At 47.4% G+C, this 14479-nt stretch overlaps 1 protein-coding gene across 1 annotated transcript in view; it reads left to right on the forward strand.

Moving 5' to 3' along the window:
• Window positions 1-14479, forward strand: part of GRIK4 (glutamate ionotropic receptor kainate type subunit 4) — a 244864-nt gene that overhangs the window by 22210 nt on the left and 208175 nt on the right. The window contains exon 4 of the mRNA XM_033207192.1: window positions 8398-8545. Coding sequence (XP_033063083.1) covers window positions 8398-8545 — 148 coding nt within the window. The remainder of the gene's footprint in view (window positions 1-8397; window positions 8546-14479) is intronic.

Below are 14479 nucleotides of genomic sequence, written 5' to 3' on the forward strand. Positions count from 1 at the left end.
CTCGCTAGGTTTGCAGTCCCCAGGGGTGCAATAGGGAAGCAAAGGAATTGAATGATCCTCCTATATAGTCAAGACGTGGCGTACAAGACAAACACACACTAATCTTCCCAAATTCTATAGCACAGATCTTCCTGGGTGACGGTGGCATGATAAAATGACCTTAACTCCCAGCATCTGTTTATGCCACACAGTGAAAGTTAATGAGGGCTGACCCTCAGCAAAACTGGGAAGTCACCCAAAGTTAAGCTTCTGGCTCCAGCCATCCTTTCTGAAAACACATTACCTCTTTTGGTGGCAAACTGTTTCTCAGTCCCATCACTGTATCAGGCCCTGTCTCTTCTCTGACCTTGCTCCATCCTTTATAAACAAAGATCTGCCATTGGCCAGTCCTACTTGAGGCTGGCTGACAAGGTATACTTTCTTTTGGATGAATTTTGTTTATTTGTTCTCTTATTCTGTGTATACATTTAAGTATTTTGTGCCTAATTCTATATTTTATGCAGTGAGAGACTTTGACTCTGGGGAAGTGCCATGGTCTCAATGTTTGTGTCTGCCCTCCCCTCCAACTTCAAATTCATGTATACTTAACTTCTAATGTGTTAGTATTAGGAGGTGAGGACTTTGGGACATGATTAGATCATGAAGGTAGAGCCCTTCTGGTGGGATTAGTACCCTATAAAGGAGGTCCCAGATAATTGCCTTGCTCTTTCTACCATGTGATGATATAGCTGGATATGCTACCTATGAACCAGAAAGCGGGCCCTCACCAGACACTGAATCTGCCAGCACTCCATACCTGTGAGAAATGATTTTCTGTTGTTTATAAGTCACCTAGTTTATGGTATTTTGTTATAGCAGCCCAGATGGACTGTGACAGAAAATTGGTACCAAGAAGTGAGGGTGCTGCTGTAACAAATACCTAAAACGTGGAGTCAGCTTTGGAACTGGGTAATGGGTAGAGGCTGGAAGAGGTTTGAGGTGTGTACTGGAAAAATCTTACCTTGCCAAGAACAGACTGTTAAGGGTGATCCTGATGAGGGCTCAGAAGAGGAGAACCATAGAGAAAGCTTCAGTCTTTGTAGCGATTAGCTAAGTGGTCATGTACTGAATGTTGGTAGAAATATGGAAGATAGAGGCCATCCCAATGAAGCTTCAGACAGAAATGAGGAATATGTTATTGGACAACGGAGGAGTGGAGGAGAGGACATCCTTTTTATAAAGTGGCAAAGAATGTGGCCGAAATGAGATCAGTATGCTCATAAAAGAGGACCAGAGAGCTCCCTTGCCTCTTCTGCCATCTATGGTAGGAGCCATCTATGAGCCAGAAAGCAGGCCCTCACCAGATGCCAAATCTGCTGGCACCTTGATCTCATACTTCCCAGCCTCCAGAACTGTGAGAAGTAAATTTCTGTAGTTTAAAAGCTGCCTAGTCAAAGATACTTTATTAGAGCATCCTGAATAGGCTAGCACATGCTAACAGTATCAGGTCAAAGCAAACATGTGGTGGGATTGATTTGGAGCTGGGAAAGGAAGAGGGCAGAGTCACAGCAATACTGACTCATGTTTGGGCTTCACGGTTCCATGAGTACATATACACGTTGTTTCTCACACGACCCTGAGAGAGAGTAAGGCTACGTAGTGCTATCACCATTATGTCCATAAAGAAACTGAGACTCAGAGAGACTGGCTCTTCCAGAGTTGTACTATAGTTAGCATTGGTAGGACAGGGAGTTGGCTATGTCAAAGCACATGGTCTGAACTGAACTATGCTTTCTCCTCCCCAAACCCTGGCCAGCCTCACCTCTCTCTGGGCCTGCTCATCAGGGCAGCCATGAAGATAAGCCTAACTTGGAACTTTAACAAGCAACTGATTCACCTAGATTATCCCAGGGAACTAATGAAGGTTCTTTTTTTGAGCTCCTAGGGGTGGTAATGAGTACTGGTAAATTAGTAAATGGTAAATGAGTATTGTACATCACTAGCTTTTGTTCATTCATTTATTTAATTAGATTTGTTGAGGATGGGCACGGTGGCTCACACCTGTAATCCCAGCACTTTGGGAGGTCGAGGCTGGCGACTCACGAGGCCAGGAGATTGAGACCATCCTGGCTAACACAGTGAAACCCCGTCTCTACTAAAAATACAAAAAATTAAAATTAGCCGGGCATGGTGGCAGGCACCTCAGAGGCTGAGGCAGGAGAATGGAGTGAACCCGGGAGGCAGAGCTTGCAGTGAGCCGAGATGGCACCACTGCACTCCAGCCTAGGCAACAGAGCAAGACTCCATCTCAAAAAAAAAAAAAAAAAAAATTAGATTTATTGAGCACCTACTGCATGTTAGTTTCAGTAGTAAGTAAGTACTGGGGATGACAAGAGGAGAACTACTGTATATTCTCTATCCTCTGTTATCAGGCAGTGGTTAAGGGCCAAGATGGAAATTAGGGCAGGAAACAGTGGCTTAGTGCTTTCAACTCAGGCTGAGGACGTCAAAAAAGGAGGTGGTCTACAAGCTTGAACTAGGCTGGTAGGTGAGAACAGGAGGGGTGTGTGTATGTGTGTGTGTTACGTGGGAGAAATGAGAACATTTTATATTCTGGGGAGAAGGAGAGAAGGGAAGATGGAGTTTGGGGAGAGAAGGCATGGAAAGAAATGGGAAGGAATGGGGTCTAGCATGCTCCTGGAAGGATTGGCCTTACACAGGGGAGGGATTACTTCTTCCCTCAGACAGAAGGGAAAGTGGGTCCAAGTGCTGGTATATTCATCCATTCACTCATCTAGTCATCTAGTCACATTAACTCATTAAATATTTATTGAATCCTGTGATGGGCCAACATTACTATGCTAGGCAATGAGGATATAAAGTTGACAATTATAAATTAAATGTGTATTTGTTGAGCATCTAGAGATTAAGTACTCTTCCAACAATAATAGCAGTATGTATTGAGGATTGATCATATGCCTGTTTTTGTTTGAAATTTTTTGCATATTTTATTTAATCATCATAAACAGTAGAGGTTGATATTTTCACTTGTTTTTGATGGTCAAACTGGGACACAGGGATTAGGTAACCTGCACAAGGCCACATGGCTAGGAAGGAGCAGGGACAGGCTTTGTGTCTAGTCAGCCTGTGGTCTGAAGCCCACCCTTGTACCCATCAAATGTTCTGCCTCAAGAAGCTTGTCTAGCCCAGCGGGAACAGACAGACACACAGATAAATAATTAAAATACAGCAGATTTCTATTTTCTGACAGTGTGGTTGACTAGATAATATGAAAACTCCTCTTCTATCAAATACCAGGAAATGCTGGATAAAATGTAATAACAAACCTTTTTGAGAAGCTAGCTGAGCAAGAAGGAGCGACAGGAAAACCGCCAGGGACCAAACACGGAGAGAAAACTGAAAGCTGAAGTGGTAAGCGTGCGAATGGATGCGGTGGCAGCCTGGAGTGGGGAAGTGGGGGTGTTGCTCCTCAGGAAATTCCAGGGATTTGGATTTTATTGTCCAAGGAAAGATAGGAGGCAAGACCTCGGAACTGTGTTAGGCAAGAGTTAGAATTGAGAATCCCACACAAAGGGATTAGACCCTCAGAAGGTACAGCTAATAGTATCACCAGACAGAGCTGATCATAGCACCATCTAATCATTTTTTCATGCTGGAAGGATGCTGAGGCTAGGAGAAAGAACTCTGCCTGGAGGAGCCAGAGAAGGCCTCCCCAGGTCATGTTTGAGCGGAGACTGAAAAATTGGTAGGAGTTTGCCAAAGGGAGTTCTAGGGAGGTGGCTTTAGGGTTAGAGAGCTGTGTATTAGGGTTCTTTAGAGAAACAGAACCAGCTGTGTGTGTGTGTGTTTGTGTATGTATTTGTGTGTGTGGAGAGAGAGATTGAGATTGATTGATATTAAGGAATTGGCTCACATGGTTATGGAGACTGGGAAGTTCAATCTGCAGGGCAGGCCAGCAGGCTGGAGACCCAAGGAGGGTTGCAGCTCAGATCCAAAGGCAGAAGTCTGGAGACAGAATTCCTTCTTTTTTGGGGACCGCAGTCTTTTTCTTCTCTTAAGTCCTTCAACTGATTGGATGAGACCCAGTCACATTGTGGAGAGCCATCTGCTTCACTCAAAGTCTGTTGATTTAATTGTTAATCATATAAAAAATACCTTCATCTAGACTGGTGTTTGGCCAAACATTCAGGCACTGTAGCCTAACCCAGGTCCTGATAGTCTGCATTCTCTCTGTGAATGGAGAGGTGGGGTGATCTGTGGAGGGAAGGGATATCAGGGTGGCTGGGAGGCCGAGGGGAGTGGGGACTCTGAACTGGTAATGGTTAAGTCCATGGACAAGGCTGCTGGACTGTGTGGGGGCCCAGCTAAGGGTGAGGGAGTATGTGAATACATGCATGAACAAATAGAAACCTAAATGACAGCAGAGGGCCTACTGATGCAGCATGAGTGACACTCTGCCCCAGGGATGGGAGATGAGATCAAGATGGGGCTAGGTGCAGATAGGTGTGTGTGTGGTGTCAGGTGCACGGGGGCACCCAGTAATCCTTCCTTCTCTTCCCCTCCTCTGCCCTTGGCATCCCAGAGGGGCAGTTTATGTTTTCAGCACTTCTAACTTACGTGAGTTGGTATTTCAGGAGGGCCTTGTAACATGGCTCCTTCTTGTCCACTGTCCTGGAAAACACCCTGGGCCTCTGTATTTCTTCTGCCTCTGGTCTGCTGGCAAGCCCAGAGCTCCAGCTGTTAAGAACCTGCCCTCCGTTGAAGAATCTGGACTCATGCACATGAAACGGCACACAAGGCATACAAGAGAGCCCCCCTAAGTGGTGAAATGTCTGATGACGGGGAGGAGGAGGAAGGACCTGAGAGACGTGGCTGGGTTGGGCAGCAAGAGGACAGGGAATCAGGCAACCTGGGTTCTGGTCCCGACTCTTCCCTTTATCACTGATGTGACTCGGGTAGAGTCCCTACCTCTCAGACCTTACAAGGCTATATTAGGATTTAACATGTTCATGAATGTTGGAAGTGTTTTGGAAAGTATAAAACATGACTATAATGACAGGTACTATTTGGAAATGCTTACTACCTGCATGGAACAATGAAGAAGAGAATATACAGTGTATTGATTAGGATGGGGCAGGGATGAGATTTTTACAAATTATCCTAGCAGGAAGACCTTGACTAATACCTGTCATATTCAGAGCCTGTGGCTGGCACTTTCTCTGCAGTTTCTTATTTAAACCTGATGACAATCCGACAATCCTGATGAGAACTCTTGGTTCAGACCAAATAACTTGCCTAAGGGCAAAAACTAAATGGTCTAGCTGAAATTGGAGTTTGTGAGAGCCAGGCTTATGGCTTCCTTACCGCACGGTGCTACCTCTTGGGGTATTTGTGAGATGCTTTTATTATTACCGCTGGGGTCAGGCTGACCCCTCTTTTGCCACCTGGTTGCCCCTAGAGCCTCCCCTGGCAGGCTGCATCCTGCAGTGGCTGATTGGGAAGTCTTTCCTGAGAAGGCATCTCTCAGTTTGACTAAGGACCTGGGCACCTACGACCTTCTTAAAAGTGTTAATAACACTTAATAAACGTGGCGGAGAAAGGTCAGCCTCCCAGTGTTGTGCCAGCAAGAGATAAACCTGCCCAGAAACATCTGCTCTCTGTTATTGTTCTGCAGACGCTGCTGCACTGTCCTCTGATTAACTCATGAATTAAGTGGAGGGAAGCAGTAAAACTGACTGCGTGCTCACATCTCTACCGCACCTCTGGGACTGCGTGGGCCATAGTGCCAGGTGGGGAGAGCTGCCAGCCCCAGGAGCTGGAGGAAGGGTTGTGTCTGCCCTCGCTCAGAGGGAAGCTGAGTTTCAGGCAAGCCTGCTGGGCGTTTGAGAGAAGGAGTTGGAGTTCCCCATCTTTTTTGCCTGACCTCATTGGGAATCTCTGACTAGTAGCCTTTGTAGAAGGGACAACCTCCATGTCTACTGCAGTCTTTGTCCTGAAGGCAGGAGATCACTGGATGCTCTTGGAGAGGAATTAAGCTGTAATAACAATGTATTGCTTTGTAACAAGTTATCCCAAGACTATTAGCAGCTTAAAACAAGAACCATTTGTTGTCTCACACAGTTTCTGAGGGTCAGGAATGTGGGAGCTGCTTGGCGAGTGTTTCTGGCTCAGGGTCACTCTCAAGCTGTTGGGCTGAGGCTGCAGCCATCCCAAGGCTCACCTGGGGCCGGAAAGTCCACTCCCAAGCTCACTCAAGGTGTTGTTGGGCCTCTCAGTTCCTTGGTGCCTGTTGGCCGTGTTGGTCTCTCCATAGGCCTCTTCACAGCAGGGCAGCCAACTCTCCCCAGAGCAAGAGACAAGAGAGAGAAAAGTTCCCTTACATGGAAGCAGCAGTTTCAGAAGCAACATCCCATGACTTCTGCCATGTGCTGTTGAGCAGATCAACCCCCATTGTGTTCAGGGAGTCACAAGAGGGGAAGAGAGGAGTGAATACCAGGAGGCAGAGGTCACCAGGCAGCCTCGGGGGCTGGCTATGACAAAGGCCTGGCAGGAACCCGTGCTGCTTGAGTCATGTAGGGAACTAGAAACTTTACCCTCAAGTCTTCTCTCCCATTCTAAAAACACCGATGCAGATTTCTTCAAAGTTTGTCTTTGAGATAAAGTCCAGGTCCCTTTCAATGGCTTGCAAGGTGCTTCACAGCCCCCCAGTACCTCTCACCTGTTTTCTGCTCTTTTCTCCAGTCACCCCCAATCCAGCTACACAAACAGTTTGGTGTCATTTCTCTGTGACTATGGACCTGCAATTTCCTTTCTCCAAACAGTAGATTTCTGTCTTACAACTTGGTTTAGCCCATCCCTTCCTTTGTGAAACCTTCCCCGGGCAACTTCCCAGAAAGATGGGGGTTCTCCCAGTGCCGCATAGTCACTTCGTACCTCCGCTCCAGCCGCCATCCATGTCTGTCTTGGGAAGTAGTGAGTGAGTGCCCACTGTGTGCCCGGCAAAGGGCTGGGGCTGGGGGCACAGCAGTGAACAAAACACACAATCCCTGCCTCTGCTGTCGTGGGGTCTGACAGACAGACAAAGAAGCCAAGAAGTGTGGACTGTATTGGGTGTGGATATACAGTATGGACAAAAGGACAGAATAGGGCCGGGTGCGGTGGCTCACACCTGTAATCCCAGCACTTTGGGAGGCCGAGGTGGGTGGATCACTTGAGGTCAGAAGTTCGAGACCAGCCTGGCCAACATGGCGAAACCCTGTCCTTACTAAAAATACAAAAAGGAGCCGGACGTGCGTGTCTGTAATCCCAGCTACTTGGGAGGCTGAGACAGGAGAGTCGCTTGAACCTGGGAGGTTGAGGTTGCAGTGAGCCAAGATGGCACCACTACACTCCAGCCTGAGTGACAGAGCCAGACTCCATCTCAAAAAAAAAAAAAAAAAAGGACAAAATAAAGTAGGGCAGGGTAAGGATGAGGTGGGGGTGTGTTTCCTACCCTGTACTCAGGGAAGGCCTTGCTGCTCAGGTGACAAGGACCGGAGACCAGTAGTAAGTGAGGCATTGAACTGGGAGGATATCTGGGGACAACATTCAGTGCCTATCATGTTATAATTATTTGCTTTTGTTTCCACACAAGTCTGTAGGTTCCTCGAAGGCAGGGACCATGAATACATCAATTATGTCAATTGCACATCTCTACTGCTTAGCATGGTAGAGGCCTGATGAATGAGGAATGTGCTTTCGATGTATAGGAGTTGAAAAGTGTCTTTGAGAGACAGGATCGGGACCCCAACAAACTTCCAGAAGCACTAGGACGCTGACTGGGAGAGAAACACGAGAGCAGATAAATTTGTTTTGTGGATTAAAGACTCGTTCTGTTTATATCCCTAAGCCTTATAGACAAGGTGAGATGAAAATAAATTTAAATGAAGATTTTAGTCTGTATTTAATGATACGGTTATTAGGCTGCATTTGGCAATGTGTCACCTGACATAAAGTTTTAAAATCGGCTTTTTCAAACACTAAATTACCCTTTGGGTCTGCCAGCTCTAATGATAAATAAAGCAAGAGCTGACCTCATTACCGTCAGATTCACGGAGTAGGCTAACATTTGGTAGATTAACCAGTTCTGGATGCTGAGAAATGAAGGCCACCAAATGACAAATTCTGATGGAGAACTGGGAGCTGGAGTCACATTTGCAGCCAAGTTCATGACACAGGGGTTGATGAGCCCCTCCTTCAAATCAGTGGGGCCTCAGGTCTTTCCGCTTTTTTAGAACAGGGCAGCCTATGAATGCCTTTGTTTGGCTCAGGCAGCTCTGAAGTGCCAGACAATAAGGAGGCCAGGTGGGAGAAGGAGCTAACTCAGAACTGGCGTGAGGTGCCTTTGTGAGTCCACAGGATGCGGAACTTCTCAGACTCATGGTGGGGCTCCACATCTCAGGCCTCCTGCTGTTCAGCCCGTGCTCTGAGAGCACCTTGACTGCTGTCCTATCGGCTGGGGAGGTGAGCGCCGACCTAGGGGGACAGATGCACCAGGACCTCAGTTGTGAGTTCGTTCCTTCATGAGTGAGGGGCAGGACTGCGAGAAAGATGTGATGGACTGAACATTATTTCTGTCCTCTGAGAAGTCCCATGGAGGTGTGAGTCCTGTGACAGACGGGGGACTGACCAACTGTTCTTGGAGAAGGTCGTACGCAGGCCTTCTGTGAGCCCGGGCAAAGGAAGGTGAAGAGAGAAGCCTCCATGTCATGTCTGTCCTTACCCTGAGAAACCAAGCAGAGTGAGCTGGTCAGGAGCTGGGGAAAGGGTAGCTAGTGGGTGGGTCCATTCAGAGGAAAGGGCATTTCGGGACAGCATCCCCTTTAAAGGGCAAGTACCCTGGTTGGGGGCATGGTGGAAGAAGAAGGCGAACTGGGCGAGGAATCAGTTGACTGCTAGCCAGGGGTGAGAAGGCCTGGATGCCACATGTTGGCAACCAGACCATTCAGGAGCAAGGGGGAAGCTACATTTCCAATAGTGGGAGTCTGTACCCAGAAGTCACATAGACCTGGATTCAAAGTCGTGGTGAAATTGGTCAAGTGATTTAAGGACTCTATTTTCTTTATTATCATCTGCAAAATAATAATAAATAATAATAATGCCCACCATATAAGGCAGAAAATGTTGGTTTTCCCTCTATACCTAAATCATGAGGCAGGAATCTTCCTCACATCACATCATTGCTTCTCACTCTCTCCTTGCCTGTTTTCTTTCTCTTAGCTAGCCAGGTAGTATTTCTACATCACTTAGCATGTGAAAGGTGATTTACTTTCCAGAACATTCTACAAGCATTGTGATACACTAGACAGAGCGTTGGTAGAGCAGGAGATCTGATTTTTAGCTTTAATTCCTCAACATGTCTGCCGTATGTCCTTGAGGTGGGGCAGCCTATGGATGCCTTTGTCTGGCTCAGGCAGCTCTGATGTGCCAGACAATAAGGAGGCAATTTTTCTGGACTTCAGAATGCTCATCTGTGAAGTGGGGATAGTACTATTTTACTCTAATCTCCTAGATTAGCATGAGATACAAATGAGACACGTGTGAATGTGCTTTGTAAACTATAAAATAGGACTTTGTGTATTTTAAAATTATTTTTAATTTCGGTAAAATACACATAAAACTACTGTTTTAACCAATTTTTAGTGTACAATTCAGCAGTGTTAACTACATTCACATTGCTCTGCAACCATCACCACCATCTATCTCCAGAACTCTTTTTGTCTTGCAAAACTGAAATTCTGTGTTTATTAAACAATAACTCTCCTCTCAGCCCCTGGCAACAACCTTGGTACCTCATATAGTGAAATCATACAGTGTTTGTCTTTTTATGTCTGTCTTCTGTCTTATTTCACTTAGCATAATGTTTACAAAGTTCATCCTTGTAGTATGTGTCAGAATTTCCTTCCTTTGTGAGGCTGAATCGTATTCCATTGTATGTATGTGTTTTGTCGACCCATTCATTTGTGGCTGGACATGTGGGTTGCTTTCACCTTTTGGCTGTTGTGAATAAGGTTGCTATGAACATGGGTGTACAAATATCAATTTTGAGTCCCCGCTTTCAATTATTTTGGATATATACCCACAAGTGGTATTGCTGAATCATATGGTAATTCTATTTCTAATTTTTTGAGGACTTACATTAGCCATTTGTGTGTGTGTGTGTGTTTTTGTTTATTTTTTGTTTGTTTGTTTGTTTTTTAGATGGAGTCTCGCTCTGTTGCCCAGGCTGGAGTGCATGGAGTCCAGTGGCGCGATCTTGGCTCACTGCAAGCTCCGCCTCCTGGCGGAGGCACCATTCTCCTGCCTCAGCCTCCTGAGTAGCTGAGACTACAGGCGCCTGCCACCACGCCTGGCTAATTTTTTGTATTTTTAGTAGAGACGGGGTTTCACTGTGTTGGCCAGGATGGTCTCCATCTCCTGACCTCATGATCCGCCCACCTCAGCCTCCCAAAGTGCTGGGATTGCAGGCGTGAGCCACCGCGCCCTGCCCAGTCTGTGTCTTCACAAGCCCTCTAGGTGACTCTCATGGGCGCTCAAGTTGGTGCAGAGCGATATAAGCAGATGAAGCTAGTGGTGAGTGGGGTTGGTCTCTGGAAGCCTAGAATCAGCTTCAGGACTTTGGGCTAGGTTTAGAACCCTCCAGTGACTGTTTGTCACATCTGGAATAAGACAGATTCTCATCATGGTCCTTGAGGCCATGTGACAACCTGTGTGTCCCTGCTCCCTGTGCCTCCCTGCATTCTTCCCCTCGCATGCTCCACTCCCGCCAGTGGCTGCCAAGCTCCCTCTTACTTTGCTCCTCCAACTTGGCATGTTCTTCCTCTCTCTCCCATGGCTTCTTCCTCCTGATTCAGGTCGCAGCTCAGGTGGCACCTTGTTAGTGTCATCCCTTCCCCGACCACCCCCCATCATTCTCTCATACTTCCTTACTTTTTTTCCTTATTTTTTGGTAGCGCTTTTTTACTACCTGAAATTATCCTGCTTTTATTTCCTTACATGTGTACTGTCTGCCTCCTCAGCTAGAGCATAAGGTCCTCGAGTCTGGGTCTCTTTCCCGTACACCAGTCTATTTCCGATGCTTGGAACCAAGCCTGGCACCTAGTAGGTAGTCAGTATGACTGGTTCTTTTTGTTTGTTTGTTTGTTTGTTTTGAGAGGAAGTCTCGCTCTGTTGCCCAGGCTGGAGTGCAGTGGCCGGATCTCAGCTCACTCGAAGCTCCGCCTCCCGGGTTCACGCCATTCTCCTGCCTCAGACTCCAGAGTAGCTGGGACTACAGGCGCCCGCCACCACGCCCGGCTAATTTTTTGTATTTTTAGTAGAGACGGGGTTTCACCGTGTTAGCCAGGATGGTCTCGATCTCCTGACCTCGTGATCCACCTGCCTCGGCCTCCCAATGTGCTGGAATTACAGACGTGGGCCACCGCGCCCGGCCGCCAGTATGACTTTTTTACTTAGTGGACACTGGGATGCTCTGAAGTGGTTCTGAATAGTGAAGCAGCCCCGTCAAAAGGTGCCTTCTGCGGGGATTCCTCCTGTGACTGTGTGTAGGGGGTGCTGGAGCATTAGGGCTCTGAAATGAGGTAAACTGGGGGCACCAACAGTTGTGATGTGAAAAGGATCCATGCCAGTGGTTCTAAGCTGGGGGCAATTTCTCCCCCTCTCCCTCCTCCAGGGGACATTTGGCAGTATCTGGAGGCATTGTTAGTTGTCACAACTGGGGAGGGTGCTACTGGCATCTACTGCATCCTCACAAGGCAGGAGGGCAAGTTTCTGCCTTCCAAAGAGTGCATGAGGCCTCTTTATAAGGGCCTTGATCACACTCATGAGGGAGGAGCCCTTGTGGCCTAACTACCTCTTAAAATCCCCACTGCTTAATACCATCACATTGGGGACACCTGAAATTTGAAAAGAGACACGTTCAAACCATCGCCCTAGTGATGCTGCTAGACTCCTCACAACGCGCAGAGCAGCTCCCACCACAAATAATTACCCAGCCACACATCAGTAGTGCTGAATATCTCCAAGTTGGCAGAATACGATTGTGTCCCTCTCTGTGCCTACGGTGTGACTTTAAATCTCTTTGACAACAGAGTGGGAAGACCCTGAGAACGGGAGTTCCTCTGAGAATGTGCGTGCGTCAAACTCTGTTTCTGACTTTGTTTTCTGCTTGGCGCGCCTCCTGCTCTGTCTTGCTAATCCTGTATTTCTGTTCTCCTCCTTTCTTGCCTTCCTCCTCTGTCTCTCCTGCCTTCCTCTTTCCTTCCTTCTCGCCTTCCCCGTTTCCTTCCCTCTTGTCTTTTTCCTCTTCTTCCTTTCTCCCTCTGCTCCCTCTCCCTTTGTCTCTCATTTAACAGCCCATTATGAAGATTTGAAGTTTAGTAGGTTTATGGTCTCGGTCCTTAATTTTTAGAGTGGGTAATTGCGTGGGCTCTACTAAATGAAATTTACTAGCTCTTCCCTTCCGTGGCATATGGCATCGGAATGGGACTGCTTTTTATCCCCTGCGGTGAGTGATATTTCTTTCCCCTCGTCCCCCTATGCATTTTGAATATTCTGACAACAGCCAACTAAGCATCTCTTTCAGGCAACAGCTCTTGAGGAAATTAATCCAGACAGTGTACGTTTACCCAGAAAAGAAGACCAAGGCAGGTTAGTTTCAAGGAAACAGGCAGTTTAGTGTCCAGGAAAAATATGATTCATAATGTGGGATTTTGAGGGAGGACAGACCTGAGAGGTGTTTGTTTTGCAAAGTGCTTGAAAGGATGTTTGAGACTTCTGCAGACAACTAAGGAGGCAGTGTGTTAGGGAGGTCCCAGCCTCAGGGAGGCTGAGGGGATGGGGAGCGAGGCAGGATTCACACCCACATCCCAGGTGTGACCTCCGCCGGGAGGCACTCCCCAGCGTGTAGAACAGTGACTTGATATTAATACATATCTCTTCCCTTTCACCTTAGGAAAAGGGAAACAGACAAATGAGAGATTACCTGAATATTATTTGAAGGAATGATCACAGGAATATTTTGCTCTTGCCCCGGGGTGGGGCCTAGCTTGGACTCAGATCCCCCGTGTCCTCCTGGATAAAAAATACTCCCTTCCCTGTTCTGGCTCCTTCCCTGGGGGATGATGACAATGAATAAAAATACCCATTACTTGCGCTTTGATCTCCTGGGAAAAGAGACAGATAACTCCAAGGTGGAAACAATCAAAGTAATGGCGCTCCAGATTTTTCTACCCATATTCTTGCAAAGAACTCAAAGCCATTCTAATCTGTCATTTCCTTCTGCTTGCGCTTTTCCTTGGTGTGGTCAGACCTCTGGCTCCCATGGTACTTGCCAGTTTTGATCGGAGGCCACAGGGTCCTGTGTTACAGACTCTAGCAGGTATGATGCTCATTTGTTCACAGCTTTGGCTAAAATGTAGAGATAAGACCCTCAGTGGTGCTATGGCTTAGGGTCGCCCTGTCTAGAATCAGGGAGGTGACATGATGTAATGGTGATGTAACATGATGGAGATTGACAGGTGGGTCAGAAGACAGCATGGAGTGATGTTGGTCCAGGGGTGAGTGGATTCTTGAGATGGCACCTTCCAGCTGCCCCGCTGAGCTCGAGTTTCAGAGTCTGCCAGGCACCTAGTTTGTGATATCCACCCTCCCTCTCCTCCCCCATCACTGTCTCCCCAGTTCATCCATGAGTCTTTGAGAGCAGGGGCCAGAACTGCTTCATGTCTTCGTGTCTTGTGTTCTTAACAGCATCTATCCCACTTGTGCCTGGCGTAAGGTCGGCGCTCAGTAAATGCAAGTCAAATTGAATTATCCCAGACAATGAAGCTGATCTGGGCTCGGTCTCCCCCGGAGGTAACAGGCAGACCTTGCCTGGCGTCTCTGTCTGCACTAGACCCATTAAGGTTCCCAGCAGCCCCCATCACTCCCGTCCCTTCTGCCTTCATTCCCGCTCTGTCCCATAAGTCGTCCAGAATGCTGTCACCAGCGGGCCATTAGACAAGACAAATGGGCAACTCCAGCCCACTGTTCCTTCCCTCCAGCCTGGCTGTGTGTGCAGTGAGCCATGAGACTAGATATCCCGGGCACCGAACTGCCACAGTCATGCATCTGGGCTGGCCAGAGCTGGCCGGTTGAGCTTGCCCAAATGTAGCTGGCAGCTCTCCATGACTGCTTTCAAAAGAGAACACATGAGGACTATCTTCCTACCCAAAAGAAAACCTACAGGGAGGTGAGCCGGTCCACAGAGAGCAAGGAACTTTAAGGAGGCTAACTGGGAATATCAAATCAGGTATCCAGAGACCTTACAAAGTGGCCATATACATAGGGCACTAACTGCAGATAGAATTGCTGGTGATGCCAGGGACTTTATTCATATACTTTGTTTCAGGGGTCATGTTCTTTAGCTAATTGTGGGAGTGTGAAAGATGAAGGGATAGACCAA

Source organism: Trachypithecus francoisi, unplaced genomic scaffold, assembly GCF_009764315.1.
Source record: "Trachypithecus francoisi isolate TF-2019V2 unplaced genomic scaffold, Tfra_2.0 Lachesis_group8, whole genome shotgun sequence".
In the NCBI taxonomy this organism is placed as follows: domain Eukaryota; kingdom Metazoa; phylum Chordata; class Mammalia; order Primates; family Cercopithecidae; genus Trachypithecus; species Trachypithecus francoisi.